At 58.0% G+C, this 18,074-nt stretch overlaps 5 protein-coding genes across 5 annotated transcripts; 3 read left to right on the top strand and 2 right to left on the bottom strand.

The window, feature by feature from the left end:
* Nucleotides 1–485: 485 nt before the first annotated feature.
* Nucleotides 486–2,015, top strand: GUITHDRAFT_106673 (hypothetical protein; the record flags this gene model as incomplete). The annotated part of the gene is made up of 1 exon (XM_005834607.1): nucleotides 486–2,015. One exon carries the CDS (start codon nucleotides 486–488, stop codon nucleotides 2,013–2,015), a length of 1,530 nt encoding a protein of 509 aa, XP_005834664.1.
* GUITHDRAFT_152055 (hypothetical protein) lies at nucleotides 2,006–2,766 on the bottom strand. Its single transcript, XM_005834606.1, has 3 exons — nucleotides 2,393–2,766; nucleotides 2,200–2,325; nucleotides 2,006–2,156 (listed from the first exon to the last, which is right to left on the bottom strand). Exons 1-3 carry the CDS (start codon nucleotides 2,627–2,629, stop codon nucleotides 2,094–2,096), a joined length of 426 nt encoding a protein of 141 aa, XP_005834663.1. The 5' UTR covers nucleotides 2,630–2,766; the 3' UTR covers nucleotides 2,006–2,093.
* A 2,668-nt stretch (nucleotides 2,767–5,434) lies between these two features.
* Nucleotides 5,435–6,919, top strand: GUITHDRAFT_106671 (hypothetical protein; the record flags this gene model as incomplete). The annotated part of the gene is made up of 5 exons (XM_005834605.1): nucleotides 5,435–6,247; nucleotides 6,292–6,375; nucleotides 6,420–6,679; nucleotides 6,728–6,815; nucleotides 6,863–6,919. 5 exons carry the CDS (start codon nucleotides 5,435–5,437, stop codon nucleotides 6,917–6,919), a joined length of 1,302 nt encoding a protein of 433 aa, XP_005834662.1.
* Nucleotides 6,920–8,127: 1,208 nt separating this feature from the next.
* On the bottom strand, nucleotides 8,128–13,971 carry GUITHDRAFT_137432 (hypothetical protein; the record flags this gene model as incomplete). Its single annotated transcript, XM_005834604.1, has 16 exons — nucleotides 8,128–9,144; nucleotides 9,188–9,619; nucleotides 9,673–10,341; nucleotides 10,391–10,528; nucleotides 10,569–10,670; nucleotides 10,839–10,945; nucleotides 11,096–11,255; nucleotides 11,300–11,390; nucleotides 11,434–11,498; nucleotides 11,638–11,718; nucleotides 11,762–11,835; nucleotides 11,878–12,045; nucleotides 12,267–12,446; nucleotides 12,844–12,967; nucleotides 12,995–13,147; nucleotides 13,195–13,971. The coding sequence occupies 16 exons, from the start codon at nucleotides 13,969–13,971 to the stop codon at nucleotides 8,128–8,130; spliced, it is 4,338 nt and encodes a 1,445-aa protein (XP_005834661.1).
* A 340-nt stretch (nucleotides 13,972–14,311) lies between these two features.
* On the top strand, nucleotides 14,312–16,152 carry GUITHDRAFT_159544 (hypothetical protein; the record flags this gene model as incomplete). Its single annotated transcript, XM_005834603.1, has 9 exons — nucleotides 14,312–14,353; nucleotides 14,442–14,550; nucleotides 14,606–15,138; nucleotides 15,192–15,289; nucleotides 15,337–15,417; nucleotides 15,464–15,593; nucleotides 15,641–15,677; nucleotides 15,725–15,828; nucleotides 15,873–16,152. The coding sequence occupies 8 exons, from the start codon at nucleotides 14,312–14,314 to the stop codon at nucleotides 15,790–15,792; spliced, it is 1,098 nt and encodes a 365-aa protein (XP_005834660.1). The 3' UTR covers nucleotides 15,793–15,828; nucleotides 15,873–16,152.
* Nucleotides 16,153–18,074: the final 1,922 nt, after the last annotated feature.

The following is an 18,074-nucleotide window of genomic DNA, read 5'->3' as shown; positions in this document are numbered from 1 at the left end:
TAACGGTCGTGCGATTGCGGGCATGGTTGACTCTTCAGAGTGGTGCATGAAAGAAGAAACAGCCATGGAGCGGAGGGAGGGAGCGAGGGAGCGAGGGAGCGAGGGAGCGAGGGAGTGAGAGAGGGAGCGAGGGAGGGGGGGAGGGAGCGAGGGAGCGAGGGAGGGGAGCGAGGGGAGTGTGATAGGTAGCGAGGGAGTGTGAGAGGGAGCGAGGGAGGGGGGAGGGAGCGAGGGAGGGAGGGAGGATGAGGAGAAGGAACGAAGGAGGTCAACAAATGGTGGAATGGAGGGAGTGAGAGAAAAGGGATGAGTTGAGATATATGATGATTGGCAGAACCTGTAAGAAGTGGTGACAGGGCCTCCCATGCCTTTTGAAAGGGAGAAAGACAAACTCTTGTGCATGGTGGCGTAGTGTTGACAGCATCGTTGCAGGCGTCGTAGGAGGGATGATGCGGCGAGCGAGTCTGATAGGCTCAGCGATAGGCATGTCGTCGGTCGCGCTTCTCATGCTCGGGATCTTAGTGGTCACGTGGAGCAGCGAGGGAGAACGTCTGTCGCGACTGCAGGTGGGAGGGGAAGGGATGAGTTACCTGACGGTAGACGACAACGACTACAAGAGAGACGTTCAGCGAGGAGTGCTCGAGAAGCATGCGGGCTTTCCAGACTTACCTCAGTGCCCGACAGAAGGTTTGTGGGGCAGGTATAGAGCTGGTTACGCTCCTGGGCAGGCAGGAGGCAATTGCCAAGACGTTTCTCTTAGCTCGCACGGCGTGAGCGCAGACAAGCTGCGACCGAAACTCGGCTTCAATGTGAAGACTTGGGACAACCTGTGGAAGGAGGACCTGAAGGGTCTCAAGAGACGACAAGAATACGCAAAACTGACCAAGGGGTTGTGGGCCGGGGTGGCTCCGGACGCAGCCTTAGCTTACTATCTACCTAACGAGTACAAGGGATCGCTTGCCGCCTACTATCAAAGTCCGCAGGGCGAGAGGAGCGCGACAGAGAACCAGGCTCACTCTAACTCGATCGTTCCTGTGCCTGGGCACAAGGACAATTACTACACCTCCGACTTTCACTCGGGTCAAGCCGCGCCCTTCAGCGCTGAGGTCAAGCGAAGCTACGGAAACGCGCCAGGAACGTCGCAGACGAATGGGCTCAGCCCGATGACTCAAGGGCTGTATGCGGGCAAGCGACTGGTAACGACGGCAGACCAGGCGAGCTCAGTGTCGCAGTCACTGCGGGCCATCAACAATCGGCTGCGAACTTCCATAGCAAAGATGCAGCGCTGGCAAGGGAGAGAACAGAGTTTAGCAAGTTCGCTCAACAAGTTGAACCAGCAAGAGCGACAGCAGCTGCTTCAGAAGGAGGGAGCTTCGTTGTTGCCTTCCTCCTCCAAGGTCTCTCAGTCATCTCCAAGGGCAGCTCAGGGAGGCCATGCTGGCACATCAGCGGATGACAGCATGAAGCAGGTCAATGTGGCGATGTTGGCGAGCGCTGCTTCGACTTTCTCTGCCTCACCGTCAACGATCATTCGAATAAGTACTGCTGGAGAGGATGGAGCCTCCGACAAGGTGCGTGAGAAGCTGCGTCGATTCCGATTGCTCCGGCGAAAGTTTCACAAGTGGAAGAAGTACTTTGGCGCAGACAAGGACATGGACAAGAGCTCTTCAGCTGTGAGGTCGGCGAAGGCGCGAGGGAAGCGCGAAGCTTACTTCTGGTGCTACTCCCACTACGGAGACTACGAGCCCGACGAGCTGCAGGGCTCCTTCCCCGAGCTAGAGGAGTGCATGCACATCCTTGGAGGATATTCGTGGGGCCCTCGTGAAGGAGGCGACGAAGCTGCGGCATACGGCGATGCGTCGGAGCCTCGGCCGGGGATCAGTAACTCGTTGAAGCCGAGAAGAGGCTTCGGGGATGGGCCGGTGGTGGCGCTGAACCCAGACGCAGCTAGCTGGAAGTACTTCGAGAGCGACGAGGAGGGGAAGGAGGGGAAGGGAGGCGCGTCGACAAGATGATGGCAGTGTAATCTAGAAGAGCAGCAGAGGGGGAGGCAGCAGGTCGTAGTGGAATAAAGCGACAAGCCTCCTCCTGGTCTAGAGCTGCTGATAGACGAGCGAAGGCTTGAGGCCGTAAGGAGCGACGACCAGCTGAGAGGCCTGCAGAGAAGATGAGCGGCAGAAAGCTCAAGGGGAGAGGGACCGGGGGGGGAGGATGCGCCCAATAGAAGGGACGAGAGGCGAGGTCGAGCACGCGCTCGTTCTTGACTCGCTGCAAGGGGGGAAGGGAAGACCCTCCGTTGACGGCACTCGAGGCGTGGAGAGACTCCTGCAAGCGTGAGTGAGGGTGTTGACCTTCCACATCAGGGAGGAGGAGGAGACGTCAGGCTACCCACCTTCCTCTTGAAACTCCAGAGGTCACTCGTCGTCACGACCTCATCGTAGAGCATGCGAGAATGCATCCTGATTGTCCTCAGATCGATTCGATCCATCATTCTCGGAGAGGAAGCCAAGGGCAGAGCGAAGCTGCTCCCGGTCTTGCTCTTCTCTGTTGCTTCTCCGTGGCTCTTGCTCGCCGTCCTCATCCCGTCTCGCCGGTCTCGCGCCCTTGTGAGGCTCTTGTACGGCAGCATCAGCTGCTTTCTCTTCGCCGCCCTCTTGTCTTCCTTCGGATCTTCTCGCTGCCACCAGCCTGTCCATCGGTATCGTCTCTCCTCCTCCCCCTCCCCCTCCTTGTCCCTACCCGTGCTCTCACGCAACACTCGGGCTAGAGAGCTTGGTATCAACCTGCTTGTCTTCACAGCCCTCGCCGGTCGCTCCGTGTCCTCGGCCTCCTGCTGCTGCTCCCTGCCATGCAAGAGACTTGCGAGCAGCGCCTGCAAGCGCAAGACCTTCTCCCTCATCCTCCAGCGGCTGCAGGTCCCGGGAGGCAAGTTGCTCAGGTGGTGCCGGGCGAGGAGGGTGAGGTCGAGAGCCTGAAGGAGGTGCCCCTGTGCGGCGAGGGCGAGACCCATGAGGTAGCTCACGGCAACGAGCATGCTTTCAAGCTCCTCGTCTCCCAGCCCAGCTCGATCTCTGCTGGACCTCACGCTGGAGAGCCACTCAATGACTCTAGAGCTTCTTTCGGTTGCCTGCTGGAAGTCAGCAAGGCGCACTAGACACGCGGCCGAGTTGAGAGCAACAGCAGCCTCGTAGAAGGGGACCAGGAAGCGCTTGCGGTCCTTGGTCAGGATGGAGTCGTCCTGCTCGTACAGCCAGTCCGGGCTCAGCTGGTCCATTTCCCGTACAGCCTCCTCGTTCCTCCCCAGCTGAAAGAGGGCCTGTGCCATCTTCATGCCCAGCACGACCTTCAGCTCCCGAGGAAGCTTGTGAGGGGCATAGAGCAGCGGATCTCCGATGATGTCTCGAAGAGATTGCCACGTCAACTGGGGAGAGACTTCCTCTGTCCCCTCGTCCTCCGCCTGCCCCCTGCCCTCCCTCAGCTGACTGATCTCTTGCTGCATGGTCGCAACAAAGAGGAGGATCAGAGAAGCGTCCAGCACGTCACTTCTTTTCACAAGCTCCACTATCTTCCTGCTGTCCTGCAGCTGGACCTCAGCTGGAGCATCTGCTGGCAAACTCATCTCTTCCTTCCACGTGTCAGGCAGCTCGAACCAGATCGCGTCGAGGCTGCCCGACGCGATCAGCTCCTGCATCAGTGACCGAGTGCTTGTCCAGGGACTGGAGTCAGCTGGAGAGCTCCTGGAGTCTGAGGCCATGACGGCACGATGAGCTCCTCCTCCCTGCTTGACCAGGAGCGTCGCTGAGCGAGCAGATGCAACGAAGGCGAAGACGAGGAAGCGGGAGACCGGCTGAGCAGCATGGACGAAGCGGATCATGCTCATGACATGCTGGCAAGCAGTGGTGAGGGCCTTGTGGTCCTGCAAGAAGAAGTTCTCGACAGCGAGGTTGTGAAGCGCGAGGAGGAGGAAGTGATGCAAGACAGGCTCTACCTCCAGCATCTGCTCCGACCCCAGCATGTCATGCCTCACCTCATCCATGCAGCGAAGCGCCGCGTCTATGATGGCCTTCGCCTCCTCGTGCTCGCTCATGGTCGAGAGGATCACGGCTCTGTGGAGCTGCAGGAGGACCCAAGGAAGCCTCCCATGCTCCTTTCTCAGTCTCCTTACCCCCATCTCGTTCATCCTCAGCGCTCCTTCCACGTCTCCGCGTTTGAGGTGAATGTGTGACAGCTGGTCGACTGCCATCAGCTCCATGTGTCGTGCTCCTCGCATCCTCCTCCCTCCCTGCGCCGTCGCGTCCCCACACACCTTCACGACGGCCTCGTAGAGGAACTGAGCTTGAAGCAGCAGCCCGTCCTCATGGTACGAAGACGCCAGCTCCAAGCAGAACACCATGAGATCATGCATAGCGCTTCCTCGCGCGCTCTCCCGTACCACATCGCCTCCTCGAATAACTTGCAGACGGCGCGGGAGAGCGCTGCTTCCCTTCTCCAGCACCTGCCCCAGCAGGAACATCTTGTCCTTGTAGTCTTCTCTCGCTTGGAGCTCCTCCACGCGCTTGCGGAAGCGACGCAGCTGCAGGCCCCACGTGAAGCCTCCGATGAGCTCGGGAGACTTGACCCATAGAGGGAGGAACAAGAAGCGACGGCGGAGGAGATGACCGCGATAACAACGCTGCAGCAGGAGAGAAGCAGCTCCTTGTTGCAGCTCCTCCTTGCTCAGCTGGACCTGCCCTACCGTCATCGTTGACTTCTCATCTCGCTCTCACCTCAGCAGGAGCTCCAGCCTCATCTCCTTCGTCGTCTCCTGTCTCTTCAGACCTTCTCTCGACCTCTCCCCCTGCTTCATCCTCCTCCCCCCCCTCCTCCCCCACTTTCTCCGCCCCATCGCCCTCTCTCTCCCTCCCTCCCTCCTTGTCCTCCATCTTCTTATCAATTCTCTCTTTCCATCTCTTCGCGTTGCAACATCTCCTCCTATAGGCAAGACAGAGGAAGCAGAGGAGGCGGACGCTGATGTATCCTCAGGTTTGCTCTGCGAGGGATCAGACGTCAAGACATCATTGGAGGCTTCTGCTGGCTTTGTCTCGTCTGTGTTGAAACTACTCACACTTCTCAGTGGTTTGCTTTGAACCGTTTCCCATCTCCTCTCCCCCCTCCCCTTCCCTCCTCTCCCCTTCCCTCATCTTCTTTCCTCTTCTCTTCTCTCCTCTCCTCTCCTCTCCTCTCCTCTCCTCTTCTCTCCTCTCCCCTCCCCTCCCCTCCTCTCCTCTCCCATCTCTCTTCGCCTCATCCATTCCCCCCACCCTGGTCCCCCGACAGCATTTTTCTCGCTCTGGGCCTAACTGACGGGGCGGGTTGGCGAGGCGGAGGAAAAGAAGAGATGGTGGGGAGAGGAAGAGGAAGAGGGTAAGGGAGAGGAAGCGGGAGAGGGAGAGGAATGCTGACACATCAGAGCAAGCAAGACTTCGTGCGGGTGTTCGAGGGCCTGTCCATCTCCAGCTCCTTGGATTACCTTCCACATCGCATCGAGGGCCTGGTGCTGCCAAGGGATCCTCAGCTTAACCATGCAAGTAGCGCGAGCAGACAGGAGGACGCGAGAAAGGACGAGTGGCAGCAGCAGCAGCAGCAGCAGCAGGAGCAGCAGCCTGCTGGTCGCCGAGGGCCGCAGGTTGTCGACGAGTTGCAAGAGGTGCAGGAGGAGAATAGGCGGCTAGTGCAGGAGCTGCGGGAGAAGAGAAGCGAAGTCGCCAGCCTGCACGAGCTGCTGTGGAACTCTCAAGTTGCTCCTTCGCAGGAAGAGCTGACGGCCCTTCTGCTGGGCTCGCTGGTGGACAGTCTGAGCATACAAACAGAGCGACATGAGGAGGAGATGGTGGTGGAACTGGAGGAGGAGAACCAACGACTGCGGCGGATGCTGTCTGAGCATGGCGTCACGCCTACTGCCTCCCCTCGTAAGAGGATGGATGGCACGGGCCCCGCAGACCTCAAGCGGCAGCTGATCCGATGCACCAAGATCATCCGGGAGCAGCAGCGACTGTTGCGGCAGCACGAGGAGAGGGAGGCATCAAGAGCAGAAGGCTTGACGAGAGCTTCCTCCTCCTCCTCCTCCTCCATGTTGGCTCAGGTGAACTCGAAGCTCCGTTTGCTCGTCCTCATCGCTGTGTCTCGTCCGGTTGTGATGATGTTGTTGAAGGCGAGCGTGAGTCATCAGGTCGACATGTTGCAAAAGTCCATCAACAAGAGGGATCAGGTTCTCAGCGAGCGACAGGTCCTTCCCCCTCACCTGCTGCTCAGCTTACTTCCCACCAGGCTGACATCGTCATGAAAGAGCGGGAGATCGAGGGCCTCAAGTCAACGGTGGCTCAGCAGGAGCGAACGGTAAGACGTCTTGTCCCCACCCCCCTCTCTTCATGTCGCTGCAGATTCTCTGGTACAGGAACAAGCTCATGCAGCACAACATCCAAGCGCTGCCTCCGCCACACCTGCGCTCCTTCCCTCCCCTCGCTGGGAGCCCCTCGCGAGTCAGCAGGGTGGAGGGCGTAGACGCCGCGGAGTCTCGGAGTGGAAGCAGGGGAAGCAGGACAGAAGAGCAGGAGGTGACCGAGACCCACAGCTCGGCGAGAAGCAGTGTTGGTAGCCTGCGCTGGGACTCACTGCCATCGGGGGACTGGAACTCAGCCAAGTAAGGAGAGGCCTTGTGGTGAAGAGGGAAAGGTGACTGGTGCGGTAGGTTGGCGATCCGCGCACAACGAGAAAGCAGCAGCGGAGGGTTCGTGGAGAGGACGTCGGGATCACGCAAGCTCGCGAGGATACGCAAGGTGCGTAGACGAGTTAGGAAGGCGAGGCGAGTGAATGGTGCGAGCAGGAGATTCGATCGGGGGTGACGCAAGAAGCTGCGAGCTCGCAAGTGTTTACTCTATAACAGACCTCTGACTCGATTCAACTGCAAGAAGTTGGGATAACCTTCCGTTATTATGTACAAATAAATCTCATTATGCTACATCACCACCATACACTATCGCCTTATCTGCGCAGAAGTGTCAGAGAATGGGCAGTCAGACGAAGTGCTGAAGGATGGGGGTAGTGAGAGGCCTCAGTAGGAAGGCAGCAGTAGTGTCTTCAGCACGCATCGGACGCAAATTACCAAAATTGCATTAATCACCGGCCAGGCAAGGAGAGGGAAAGGCAAGAGACAGGAATGAAGAGCAACTCACATCATGGTTGAACATCTTGTTACTCGACTGGAGGCCATCAAGACCTCTCAGGTTCTGAGTCAAGACATCTCAGTTGTTCCCCCCTCTTTCTCTGCTCCGTTTCCACCGCACGTGCCTTGATTAGCTACTTCCCTCCCCTTACCCCCTACCCCTACCCCTACCCCTACCACCTGTATCCCACACATCTGAGGTCTACCCCTACCCGTCCTTTCACCCCTCATCCCCTCCTCGTCGGAGACTTTTGAAGAGAACCAAAAGGAGAAGCAAGAAGCGCATGGCGAGCGTGTACCAGAAGCTTGCGGAGCGAACAGGAGGAGGACAAGGACAAGGACAAGGCTCAGCTGCAGGGACAAGAGACGAGGCGTATCAGCAAGACCTTGAACAGCTTCTCAAGAGGCGTGTGGGTGAGTTTGGCAAGGGAGTCTATGAAGGGAAGGTATGCGGGAAAGTACTTCTGCTAGAGGCCCCTGTGGAGTCCCTGATGAGACGAGGACGAAAGCAGCGCGAGAAGCAGAGAAAGCGACTGCAGGAGGAGCAGAGGCCCCGCAAGTCACGAGGTCTCAAGCGAGGCAGGTCGCAAGAGGCTGACGTAGGAGAAGGGCTGGAGGCGACCAGGAGGTGGTGGAAGGAAGAGACACTGACGCGTCTGAGAGAAGGAAAGAGTAGAGGGAAGAAGATGCTCAGCTACAGTGACGCAGGCAGGATGGATTGGATAGGAGCCGACATCATGGTGGTGGAGGCGGGGGAACCTTCGCTGGTCGGGGTGGAGGGAACTGTGATCGAAGAAAGGAAGCGATCGCTTACTCTCGCGTGCAAGGATGGCAAGGTACGAGTGCTGGGAAAGAAACACACTCGGCTGCATGCTCGCTTGGATGGGATGCTCATGAAGTTGGACGGCAGTGAGAGCATGAGTTGATCAGGTCATGTCCTCACAGTAGGTCCAGCAAAGTCGCGAGCATACAGCCGTCGGGTCGGGCATGACGTCGTCTACCCTCAAGCCCTCCTCCCTCGCTGCCACGTCCGCGATCCACTGAGACTGGCAGCTCCTCTCGCAGCACGTCAGGCATGCAGCTGCCTGGCAGATTCCCTCCTTCCCCTTTCCCCCGCATGTCCGCGTGCCTTCGCAGTCCCATGGGTACCTGGCGGCCCCGACCACCTTGACGGGCTCGAGGAGGTGGGCGACCTGCCCGTTCACATCGACGGAGAGAAGGACAGCGTCGTCGTGGAGGAGAGGGGGAAGCGACGAGCTGACGGAACTGTCGGAGATCCATCGTACCTCTGAGCCAGCGCGAGGAGCTGCGAGGGCACCGGAAGGAGCGAGAGGCTGCAGGAGCACGCGAATGTTACTCGGCGTCACCCCGAAGTTCTCGCCGAGCAGCTGGAGGGCACGGCTGGTCCTCGCCCGGAGACTGACAGCGGAAGGTGGAGGGCAGGAGGCGGCAGGAGCTTCGCAGGCAGCCAGGAGGAGGGGAGGCTGATACCGCAAGCTGCGGATATGACGCGAAGGCATGCAGAAGGCGAAGGCGACGAGCTCGAGTCCTGCTCCTGTCCCAGCAGGCGCCCGACAGGTGAGGAGGAAGGAAGTGAAGACTCGCGGGACCCTGCTGGAGGTGTTGAGGAACCAGCTGAAGGTCACCGACGACGCCACGTCCAGGTCCTGCTGCGGGCATCCGCGACCTCCGACCGTCACCTTGAGCGCCGCCAGAGGCTCCCCGAAGTAGCGGCCAACGAGGGTGAGCACGCTTCCTCCTCGCGGGTCGAGCACTTGAGGGCGCCACTCCTGGAGGAGAGGACGCGACGGCTCGACCCAAACGCGGCCGCTGGAGGAGGCGAGGAGATGCTCGCGACCGAGGAAGGAGTCGAGGAACGAGTTGGCGATGCGAGTGCAGCTGCTGTCAAACTGGTCGCTCCTGCTCGTGAAGAGCACGTCCCCCTGCATCAGGCCGTCAGTCCTCCCCCTCCCGCCGTGGCCGCACCTGGTTGGCTCGGATGTCTCCGCGCAGGAGGAAGCGATCGGCGCGGATGAGCAGGGCCTCGCCGGACTCTTGCTCGGCGGTCGAGAGGACGCGGGATGGCTCGAGCTGAAGGGTCCGGTTGATGCCTGCGAGGAAGGAGAGCCCCTTGCCCTGCTGTGCGAGCGAGCAGTTGAGGAGAAGGTCGCCTTCGGAGGCGAACGAGACGTTTGGCAGGAGGAGGCTGGTCGTGCTGCAGGAGATGTACATGCTTCCCTGTGCGTGGATGTCTACCTCCTGCCCCACTCGGATGGAAGAAGCTGTGAGCAGGAGAGACCCGCCGGTGAGGAGAGAGACGTTGCCGAGGATGACAAGGAGACTCTGAGGGGAGAGGAGAAGCGAGCTGGACCAGTCGAGGCTGCGAGTCACGTTGAGAAGCTCAGCAAAGAGAGAGAGCTGCGAGCAAATCTAGAAACCAGTCACTGAGGAGGAGGAGGAGGTGAGGTGACCTGGCTGCTGGGGAGGGAACCGACGAGCATATGAGAAGAGGTAGAGACGCGGAGCTCGATGCTGCACCGCATGCTCGCGAGCTCAAGCAGTGAAAGCGAGAAACTTTGATTGGTCCACCAGCCTCCCGCGCCATCGACCGAGTCCATTCCCATCTGCACTTCCCTTCCTCCCGCGTTAAAGAAGATGCTTCCTGCTGGCGTTGCGAGGGAGCCGTCGAGGTGAAAATCGGAGGAGTTGAAGCGAATGTCCCCTGCTGTCACGGTGATGTTTCCTTGCACCGCTATGAAACCCGAGGAGCTGACCCCTACCGCCTCCTCCTCGACAGTGAGTGAGCTCGTCAGCACAGAGATCCTGCGAGGGGCCGTGAGCTTAATGCTCTTGCACTCCATGCTGCTCTCCTCTGCAGTCACTTCCTCTGCCTCTGCCACCACTTCCACTCGACTCTCAGGAGCAGACCACGTCCCAGACAGCTGGACGCTCGCGCTGACGAGGAGCGCATCTGCGTGCATGAGGAGGAGGAGGAGGGAGGGGGAGCAGCGAATGAGAGCTCCAGCGGAGAGGAAGAGGCGAGCAGACAGCGAGAGAGGGCCGGAGAGGTAGAGCATGCCGCCACCTCCTGGTTGCTGCACGTTGAGCACTAGCGATCCAACGCGCGTGAGGCTGACGTTCTGCGGGGGACGTGAGCTCTGGTGCGCCCTTCCCTCCCTCCTCCTGCACCTCCACCACCATCTCCCCAGCCGCCGTCTCCCCTCCGATGGTCAGGTTGCCGGGGCAGGAGATGCTCGCAAGGAAGCTGGAGGAGAAGTTGAGTCCTCCTCCTCCTGCCCCCAACCTGACGGCTGTTGACGCGTACGCCTAGTACATGTCAGCTTGCAGTTCGAGAGCTTCGCATCACCTTGGGAGTAATCGTGATGTCACGAGCTGAGAAAAAAGCTGGAGGGTCCACTGAGAAGCTCGCGGCTGTCAGGCTGGCGGCTCCTCCTGCTTGAAGCAAAGCCTATTGTCCTCTTAGATAAAACCAGATAGAACTCGTCTCCTCCTCCTCCCTCTCGTCCTCCTCCCTCTCGTCCTCCTCCCTCTCGTCCTCCTCCCTCTCGTCCTCCTCCCCCCTCCTCCTCCTTCCTCTCCTCCTCCTCCCTCTCCTCCTCATCCCTCTCCTCCTCACCTGCACTACAAGCTCGCCCACTCCATCGTTGTTGTTGTCGGCATCCACAAGGATGTCACCTGCCGAGACCACAGGAACAAGGAAAGAGATTCCTCCGGCCGCCAGAGCTGCAGAGATTTAGGAGAGAGAGCAGAAGTCAGTCGACGAAACGACGAAAGTCTTAAGCGAAGGAGCGAACTTCCTTGCGTCTCTGAGAGAAGAAGAGAAGAGAAAGAAGGGGAGAAGGGGAAAGCAAGGAGGGGAAGGCAGAGGACTACCCGTCAAGTCTTGCGGTAGAACTACTTGATCTGAGTTGAACTCAATGAGACTGTCACTCTCGAAGCGGAAGGAAGCCCCAGCTGAGCTTCTGTTGAGGTCGCCCACGTAGATGGACTGCGCTGCTAGGAACGCGATCTCGTTCTGGAAGGAGATATGGTCCTACGAGCCATTCTCAGCTCGACTCGCTGCTGGGCTTTCCTTACCAGCGTCAAAGTCTCCAGGAAGTACGCGTCACTCTGACAGCCGGCGATGTTTGACACCGTGTTGTCAACCCGTTGATTCCCCAGGCAGATCCTGTCAGGCCTTCAGTCTCCCGAGCTCCTTCCTAGCAGCTCACCGCTTCTGCGTGCTTCGCATCGAGATCGAGCTCATCCCTGCGGTGATTGTTCCGAGGATCGACACCTGACCACAAGTCAAGCTCGGCCCCAGCTGGACTTGTCATGCCTGGTCCGCCAGGATCTGAAGCCCTCCAGCCGTATCCCCGTAGAGACTGCACGCGTCTGCTCATGGCCTGCCCCTTCCTCGTCCCTCCTCACCTGACGCTGTAGCCCGAGTCGAGCTGAAAACTTCCCGTGCCGCCCACGTCCGAGTCAGCGTTGAGGACGACGGTGACTTGCTCGCGCTGGTCGCCGTCAGCATCTCAACCAGCTGACGCGTCAAGGAACCTTGACGGTCAGGTCGGCAGCCAGGTGAAGAACCTCGTCAGCGGTGATGGAGGCGTCATAGTAGCAGAAGATCCCTGCACGAGGATGAAGAGGCTGAGCTGCGAGGACAAGGCGACCTGAACCCGAGCAGACGATTTCAACTTTCTTCTGCGATGAGATGGTGCTGGCGAGGTACACATAGCCCGAGCTTGTGATGTTCAGACTAGAGCAGACGATCAGCAGGTGCGAAGAGATCGCAGAAAGACAACAGAGGGGAAGAAGAGTAGGCGGCGTTGTAGTTAACCCTGACATCTGGCAAGCAGCATGAATCATACATTGTCAATTCAGCCTTCTCCTTTTGATTTTCCTCTTCCTCCTGTGCCTTTGTCTTCCTGCTTGACAATCACATCATCATCATCATCATCATCATCATCATCATCATCATCATCATCATCACCATCACCATCGACGACGACGACGATGACCTCATTATGCCTGTCTCTACATCTGTCTACTTCTCGCGTACCGGCATAGAATGCGATGGTGCCCGTGGACACGAGTGTCAAGGAGAGGAAGGAGCTTGACTGAGGCCCGTACACTCGGATGTCTCTTCCTCCACCCTGCCCGTTGGCGATGAGCAGAGCAGTGAGTATGTTGGCGAATGCTGAGCTCGACGTTCCTTGCACCAAGATCCCTCCGTGCTGACCTGGAAGACACGAGTCGATCAAGAGGTGGAGTAGCAGAGAGCAGGAGATCCACAACGACGTGAGGAAGCGAAGACAGAAAGCAGAAGGAACAGCAAAAGGAGCCAAGGGCCATTAGGATGATGATGCTGATGATGATGATGATGATGATGATGATGATGATGATGATGATGATGATGATGCTGATGATGATGATGATGATGATGATGATGATGATGATGATGATGATGATGATGATGATGGAGATGATGATGATGATGATGATGATGATGATGATGATGATGATGATGATGATGATGATGATGGAGATGATGATGATGATGATGATGGAGATGATGATGATGATGAGGAGGAGGAGGAGGAGGAGGAGGAGGAGGAGGAGGAGGAGTGAGGCCTTACCCTGCAACACCAAGAGGTTGCAGTTCAAAAGGCTGAGCTCGCTGTTGGAGAGGAGAAGGTCGCCAGCGTAGGAGCCGAGCAGCCCCAGACGAATCCTTCCTCCGTCATCCTTTTTCACTGATATCTGTGAGCACGTGATGCCGGCGCCGACCTGCATGTCAGCTGCTGCTATGTTGACCTCGTGACCTGCGCCTGTCATGGCGGAGCTGAGCTGGAAGAGGCCGGAGACAGAGAAGCGTGCTGTGAGGGAAGGGACGACCAACGTCACGGCTGTCGCGATCGTAAGAGTCTTCGCCTCCATGAACTGAGCAAGACATCAGCAGCAGCGACGAGCACAAACTCCCTTCTCACCTCCCCGTTGAACGTCGAGTCTACCCCCGGCCCCAGGAGCAAGTCCCCTGAGCAGCGAAGGCTCTGCTGCATCGTCAGGGTCTGGGCGGCGGTCAACGTCAAGTTGGTGGGGAGGTCAAAGACGTCGAGGGCTTGCAGCTTGAAGTCTGATTTCATCTCTATGGTGCTGATCTTCAGTCTCACCCCAGAGAAGTTCATGTTCCCTATGTACAGCTGCGAGTTCGCCGAGCCCATGCTGTACACGGTGAAGGTTGTTGCCTCCACCAGCTCGAAGATCGACTTCTGCAAGTTGAGGAGACAGGCTGGGTTGTTGACTTGAGATACACACAAATAGTCGGTGGTGATCGGGTACTGAATCTGAACCTTCGCCCCGCTGAACGCAAGAAATCCTGTGCCAGTCAGCTGCACATCCTGTGTCTGCATCAGCAGCGTGCCTCGTCCTGAGAGCACGTCGCTGATGACGATGGAGGAAGCCGTCAGTTGCAGCTGAGCTGAAGTGCTCCATGACAGATTCTGAGTGATCAAAATGCTCCCGTCGACTTGGAACTGCACGTCCTGCGGGATGGATAGCAGAGCAGCGACTGCGGCAGAGCTGAAGTAGCAAGTCGATGCGAATGAGCAGTTGAAGGAAGAGTACTGGGAGGTCCCAGGAGCTAGTGAGGCGTCATCGGTGTTCTGAGAGCCAACCTGTATGTCTAGACCTCGTGCAAGGGACACGAGGAGGAGAAGACCGAGTGAGGCCCGGAGAGGGGAGAGCGGGAAGTGACTTCTAGTCATCAGGTTGTGATCCTTGTATCATATGAAAGTCACCATGTCGAATAATCTGAAGACCGAGAGACCATTCAAAGAGATCTGCTGCAGGAGCACAAGGCTTGAAGGAAGAGGAAGAGGACGAGGAAGAGGCTTAGAGGAGATTTGAAGCAGCAGGAGCCATAGGGTCAAGAGGGTGAGGAGAGGGAGAAGGAGCAAGATGGGAAGGAGGAGGAGGAGGAGGAGGAGGAGGAGGAGGAGGAGGAGGAGCTTTCCTTCCCAAGCTCAGTTTGCTACCATCTTGTCAGTTTGACATAATCCCAGCCCGCCTCAGCTCTCAGTCCCTACTACCGCAGGCAGGCGGATCATGGCGGGGGTGTGTGTGGTGGGGTCATGCAACTTTGATCAGGTGAGGGAGAGAGGAGGAGAAGGCGAGGGGCAGTGAATGAGAGCTCACTCGCTCTCATTCTGTCTTGCACACTCTTGTGGGGGTGCAGAAGCTTCTGCTTCCTCTCACTGTCTTCCTCCTCCAGACCGTCTACGTGCAGGATATCCCAGCACCAGGTCAGACCGTCCATGGCTCCTCCTACGTGACCGGGTTCGGAGGTAGCCCTCTGTTGCACTTGTGGGACTTGAGTTGACTGACGTGGGATGTGGGAAGGGAAAGGAGCGAATCAATGCGTCATGGCGGCCAAGCTGGGGAGCAGCGCGACGATGATCTCAGCGCTAGGGGACGATGCGATTGCGAGCATGACCCGAGAGAATCTGAGGAGGAGCAACGTGAGTCTCGACCACATGTACGTGAAAGAAGGAGTCTCTTCTGGTGTCGCTCAGATCACCGTGAGCTCCAAGAGCGGGGAGAACTGCATCGTCATCGTGCCCGGCGCCAACCTTTGCCTTGAGCCGGAGGATGTGGAGCGGGCGGCTGAGGTGAGGAGTAGCGGGCAGAGAGATGGTGCTGATGGTTTTCTTCGCTCGCTGGTTGAGCAGGCGATATCGAGCTGTAAAGTTCTTCTCTGTCAGAATGAGATATCCCCAGCGACGACGTATACTGCCATGAGAATAGCTCGAGGGTCCAAGAGCCCTCCCCTCGTCATCCTCAACGCTGCTCCTGCTCCTAGAGTTGGGACCAACTGGAGGGAGGGCGAGTGGCGGGACTTCAAGGAGATGCTCTCCATGTGCGACGTCCTCTGCGTAACCTCACATGCCGCACGTGCGCGACGCTCTTGCTAAACCATGTCGGCCAGGTCAACGAGTCAGAGGCGAGGGAGATGTCCAAGTTGCAGGTGGAGGGCGAAGACGAGTCTTCTCTGATGGATTCCATCAAGAGAGCATCGCTGACATTGTTTGCTCTCCTCCTCCCCGCCACCTCTCGCTCACTTCATGGGGTAGGATGGAGCTGGGAGCGAGTCAAATCCTCTTCACCCTCGGGGAGCGGGGAAGCTGCTTGGTGCGACCGGGTGATGGAGACACGTTTGTGCCTTTTGACGGCTCTCAGAGCGATTGACAAGCGGAGCAGGAGGGAAGTGAAAGTTCATCGTGTGCCGGCTGGGCAGCAGCGGGTGCAAGTGGTCGACACGTCTGGAGCGGGTGACGCGTATCTCGGAGCCCTGGCGAGCCACGTGGCAGCGGGGAAGAGCATGGAGCAGGTTCCCTCGGCCTCTGGCAAGGAGCTCTTGGCTCACGTGCTTCTCAGGCCATGGAAGCGGCGGGAGAGATCGCAACCATCACAGGTGAAGAGAGGGCAAGCAAGGCCGAGCCTCTCAGTTTGCTTTCTCAGTGCAATCGAAAGGCACGCAGAACTCGTATCCTTCAGCAGACAGCCTTCCTCCTCACCTCCGGCCTTGAGCTCAGAACGGAAGTTTCCTGCAGTACCTACAAGAGGTGGTGAGGAAACCTCTGGAGACACTTCCTCTTACTCTGTGCAGCTCGGGAGGTAGTACGGGACCGAGAGGAGAAGCTGCCAAGTGCGTCAGGCAAGATATATGGAGCAAGAAGTGTAAGTACGCATGTGATCAAGGAGGAGGCGAGGAGGAGGAGGTTCCCTCGCAGCAGAGGGCTGGTGTCTCCCTGCTGGTCTTTCTGAGCATACAGCCCGACCAATCCCTCTAGGGAGAGGCCGACGGAGGGGTCGGAGTTGATGGTCTGTTGAGAGAACAGTATCAGCCGTCATCGTGCAATCTTGAGTGTGGTACATGACCTTGCAGAACGCAAGATATCGAATATCACTAGTGATCATCCTCGCTCCTCGTTTCGTGTCCATGCACCACTGGTTGTACTCGTCTCGTGTCAAGTGCCTGAGTTTAGTCTCACCCTCGCCCTCCTCCCCCCCCTCCCCCTCCCCCTCCCCCTCCTCCACATCATCCCCTCGTCCTCGTCCTCCCTCCAGTCTCACCCGTCTCTGTTCTTGTCATACTTCTTGAAGACCTCCACCAGCCTCGCTCGGACTTGAGAAACTTCGGCTTCCTCTGCAGCAGTCAACCTCCTTGCCCGCAACATTGCCACTGCTGCTGGTCGAACGGGCGAGGAGGAGAGACGAGAAGAGGCCGAGGACGGAAGGGGAGAGAGGAGGGTAAGACGAGGAGGAAGGGATGAGGGCGCTACAAGTCCCGCAGCATGCTGTATGAGCATCGCAACCACCGCAAGCCGGCTTGTCTGCATTTTCGATGTCCCTGTCACGAAAATCATCCCCCTCACTCCCCTGTTCCCCGACAAATTCTTCGAGAAACATGCACTATAGGGGAGGAGGAAGAAGCAGAGGGGCAGGGACAGGAGAGACAGGGAAGGGGAGGAGAGCCAGGAAGGATGTTGGAGTTGATGGAAAGGAGGAGGAGGAGGAGGAGGAGGAGGAGGAGGGCAGGCAGGGAAAGTAGAGTGAGGGAGATGGAGCAGGAGGGTGTTGTTGAGATGGACAGGGGAGAGGGCCATGCTATGCTGAGACGTTCACTCTGCAGGTCGAGCAGGAGGGCGAGCAAGATGCTCATGACGATGAAGTTCCTGAAAGACTCCAAGGCGCTCGAGAAGATTCTCGGGCTCTCGGACTCGTCGGAGCTGACTTTCTCGGCAGCGTCGTCGGGGGGAGGCTACCTCATGCAGCTGGAGCAGGAGCTGCACGAGGCAATGACGGAGGAGAGCTACGAGCGAGCTCGTGAGATCAAGAGAGAGATGTCGCTGCTCCTTCAACCCTCGCAGCGAGCGCAGAGGGCGATGGAGCAGGGCAGTCTCAATGATATGCAGCAGCAGGTCGGTCTCGCGGTCAGTCGACGTTCGATCCTCAAGGACGTGAAGAAGTTTGCTGGCCGAGCAGTGGAGAAATGGAAGACGATATCAGGAGGAGACCTGACGTTTGTGCGAGCAGAAGATGTGGCGAGTCCGGCTGGAAGCCAACAATCGAATCGGGACGAGCAAGGAGCAGTGGAGGAAAGTCAAGGAAACGAGCAGCGAAGAGGCGATGGCGTCGACGATGTCGCAGAGGAGAAGGAGGAAGAGAGGGAGAAGGAGAAGGAGGAGGAGAAGGACGAGTTCCAATCAACTCTTGAGAACTTTTACATCTCTCTCAACGGGAACCCTTCCAAGTTAGAAGAGGCTGTCTCTCTAGCCCTGGAGCTGGACAGATTTGTGCAGACAAGTGAAGTTGAAGACGAAGTCAGGAAAGAGCTTGCGGAGGCATGCAAGCAGAAAGCCATCGGAGCCATCAAAAGAAGTTTTGTAGAGATCTGCGATGAAGAAGATCTGGTGAAGATGAAAGACAAGCTGGGAGATGTCGCGACTGTCACGGACAAGGCGAGTGAGTCAAACTCGTGGAAGACTGGAAAAGCGCTCGGGCTGTTCAAGATGTCAGCCTGCCTGTGCAATGACGACATCTTCCTTCTCCTCCTATCTGCCGTCACTCTCAAGACCATCTCATCCGAAGCTCTTGCTCGAGCTCAGCGCATTGAAGGAGCTTTGAGACTCGCGCGGAGCGTGGAGGGGGGGGTGGGGGGAGGAGGAGGAGGAGGAGGAGGAGGAGGAGGGCACCTAAAGAGCGATGATCCTCTCTATGTCCTTTCTGTACAGGAAACGCTCAACGTTGTCGCCTCCATCATTTCTCAGGTGTGTCATAACGCATCTCCCTCCTCCACGGCCCCGAT

The sequence above is a fragment of the Guillardia theta genome, assembly GCF_000315625.1.
Source record: "Guillardia theta CCMP2712 unplaced genomic scaffold GUITHscaffold_25, whole genome shotgun sequence".
Lineage (NCBI taxonomy): Eukaryota > Cryptophyceae > Pyrenomonadales > Geminigeraceae > Guillardia > Guillardia theta.
Note: the sequence above shows the minus strand (reverse complement) of the source record. Positions and strands in the feature narration are given on the sequence as shown.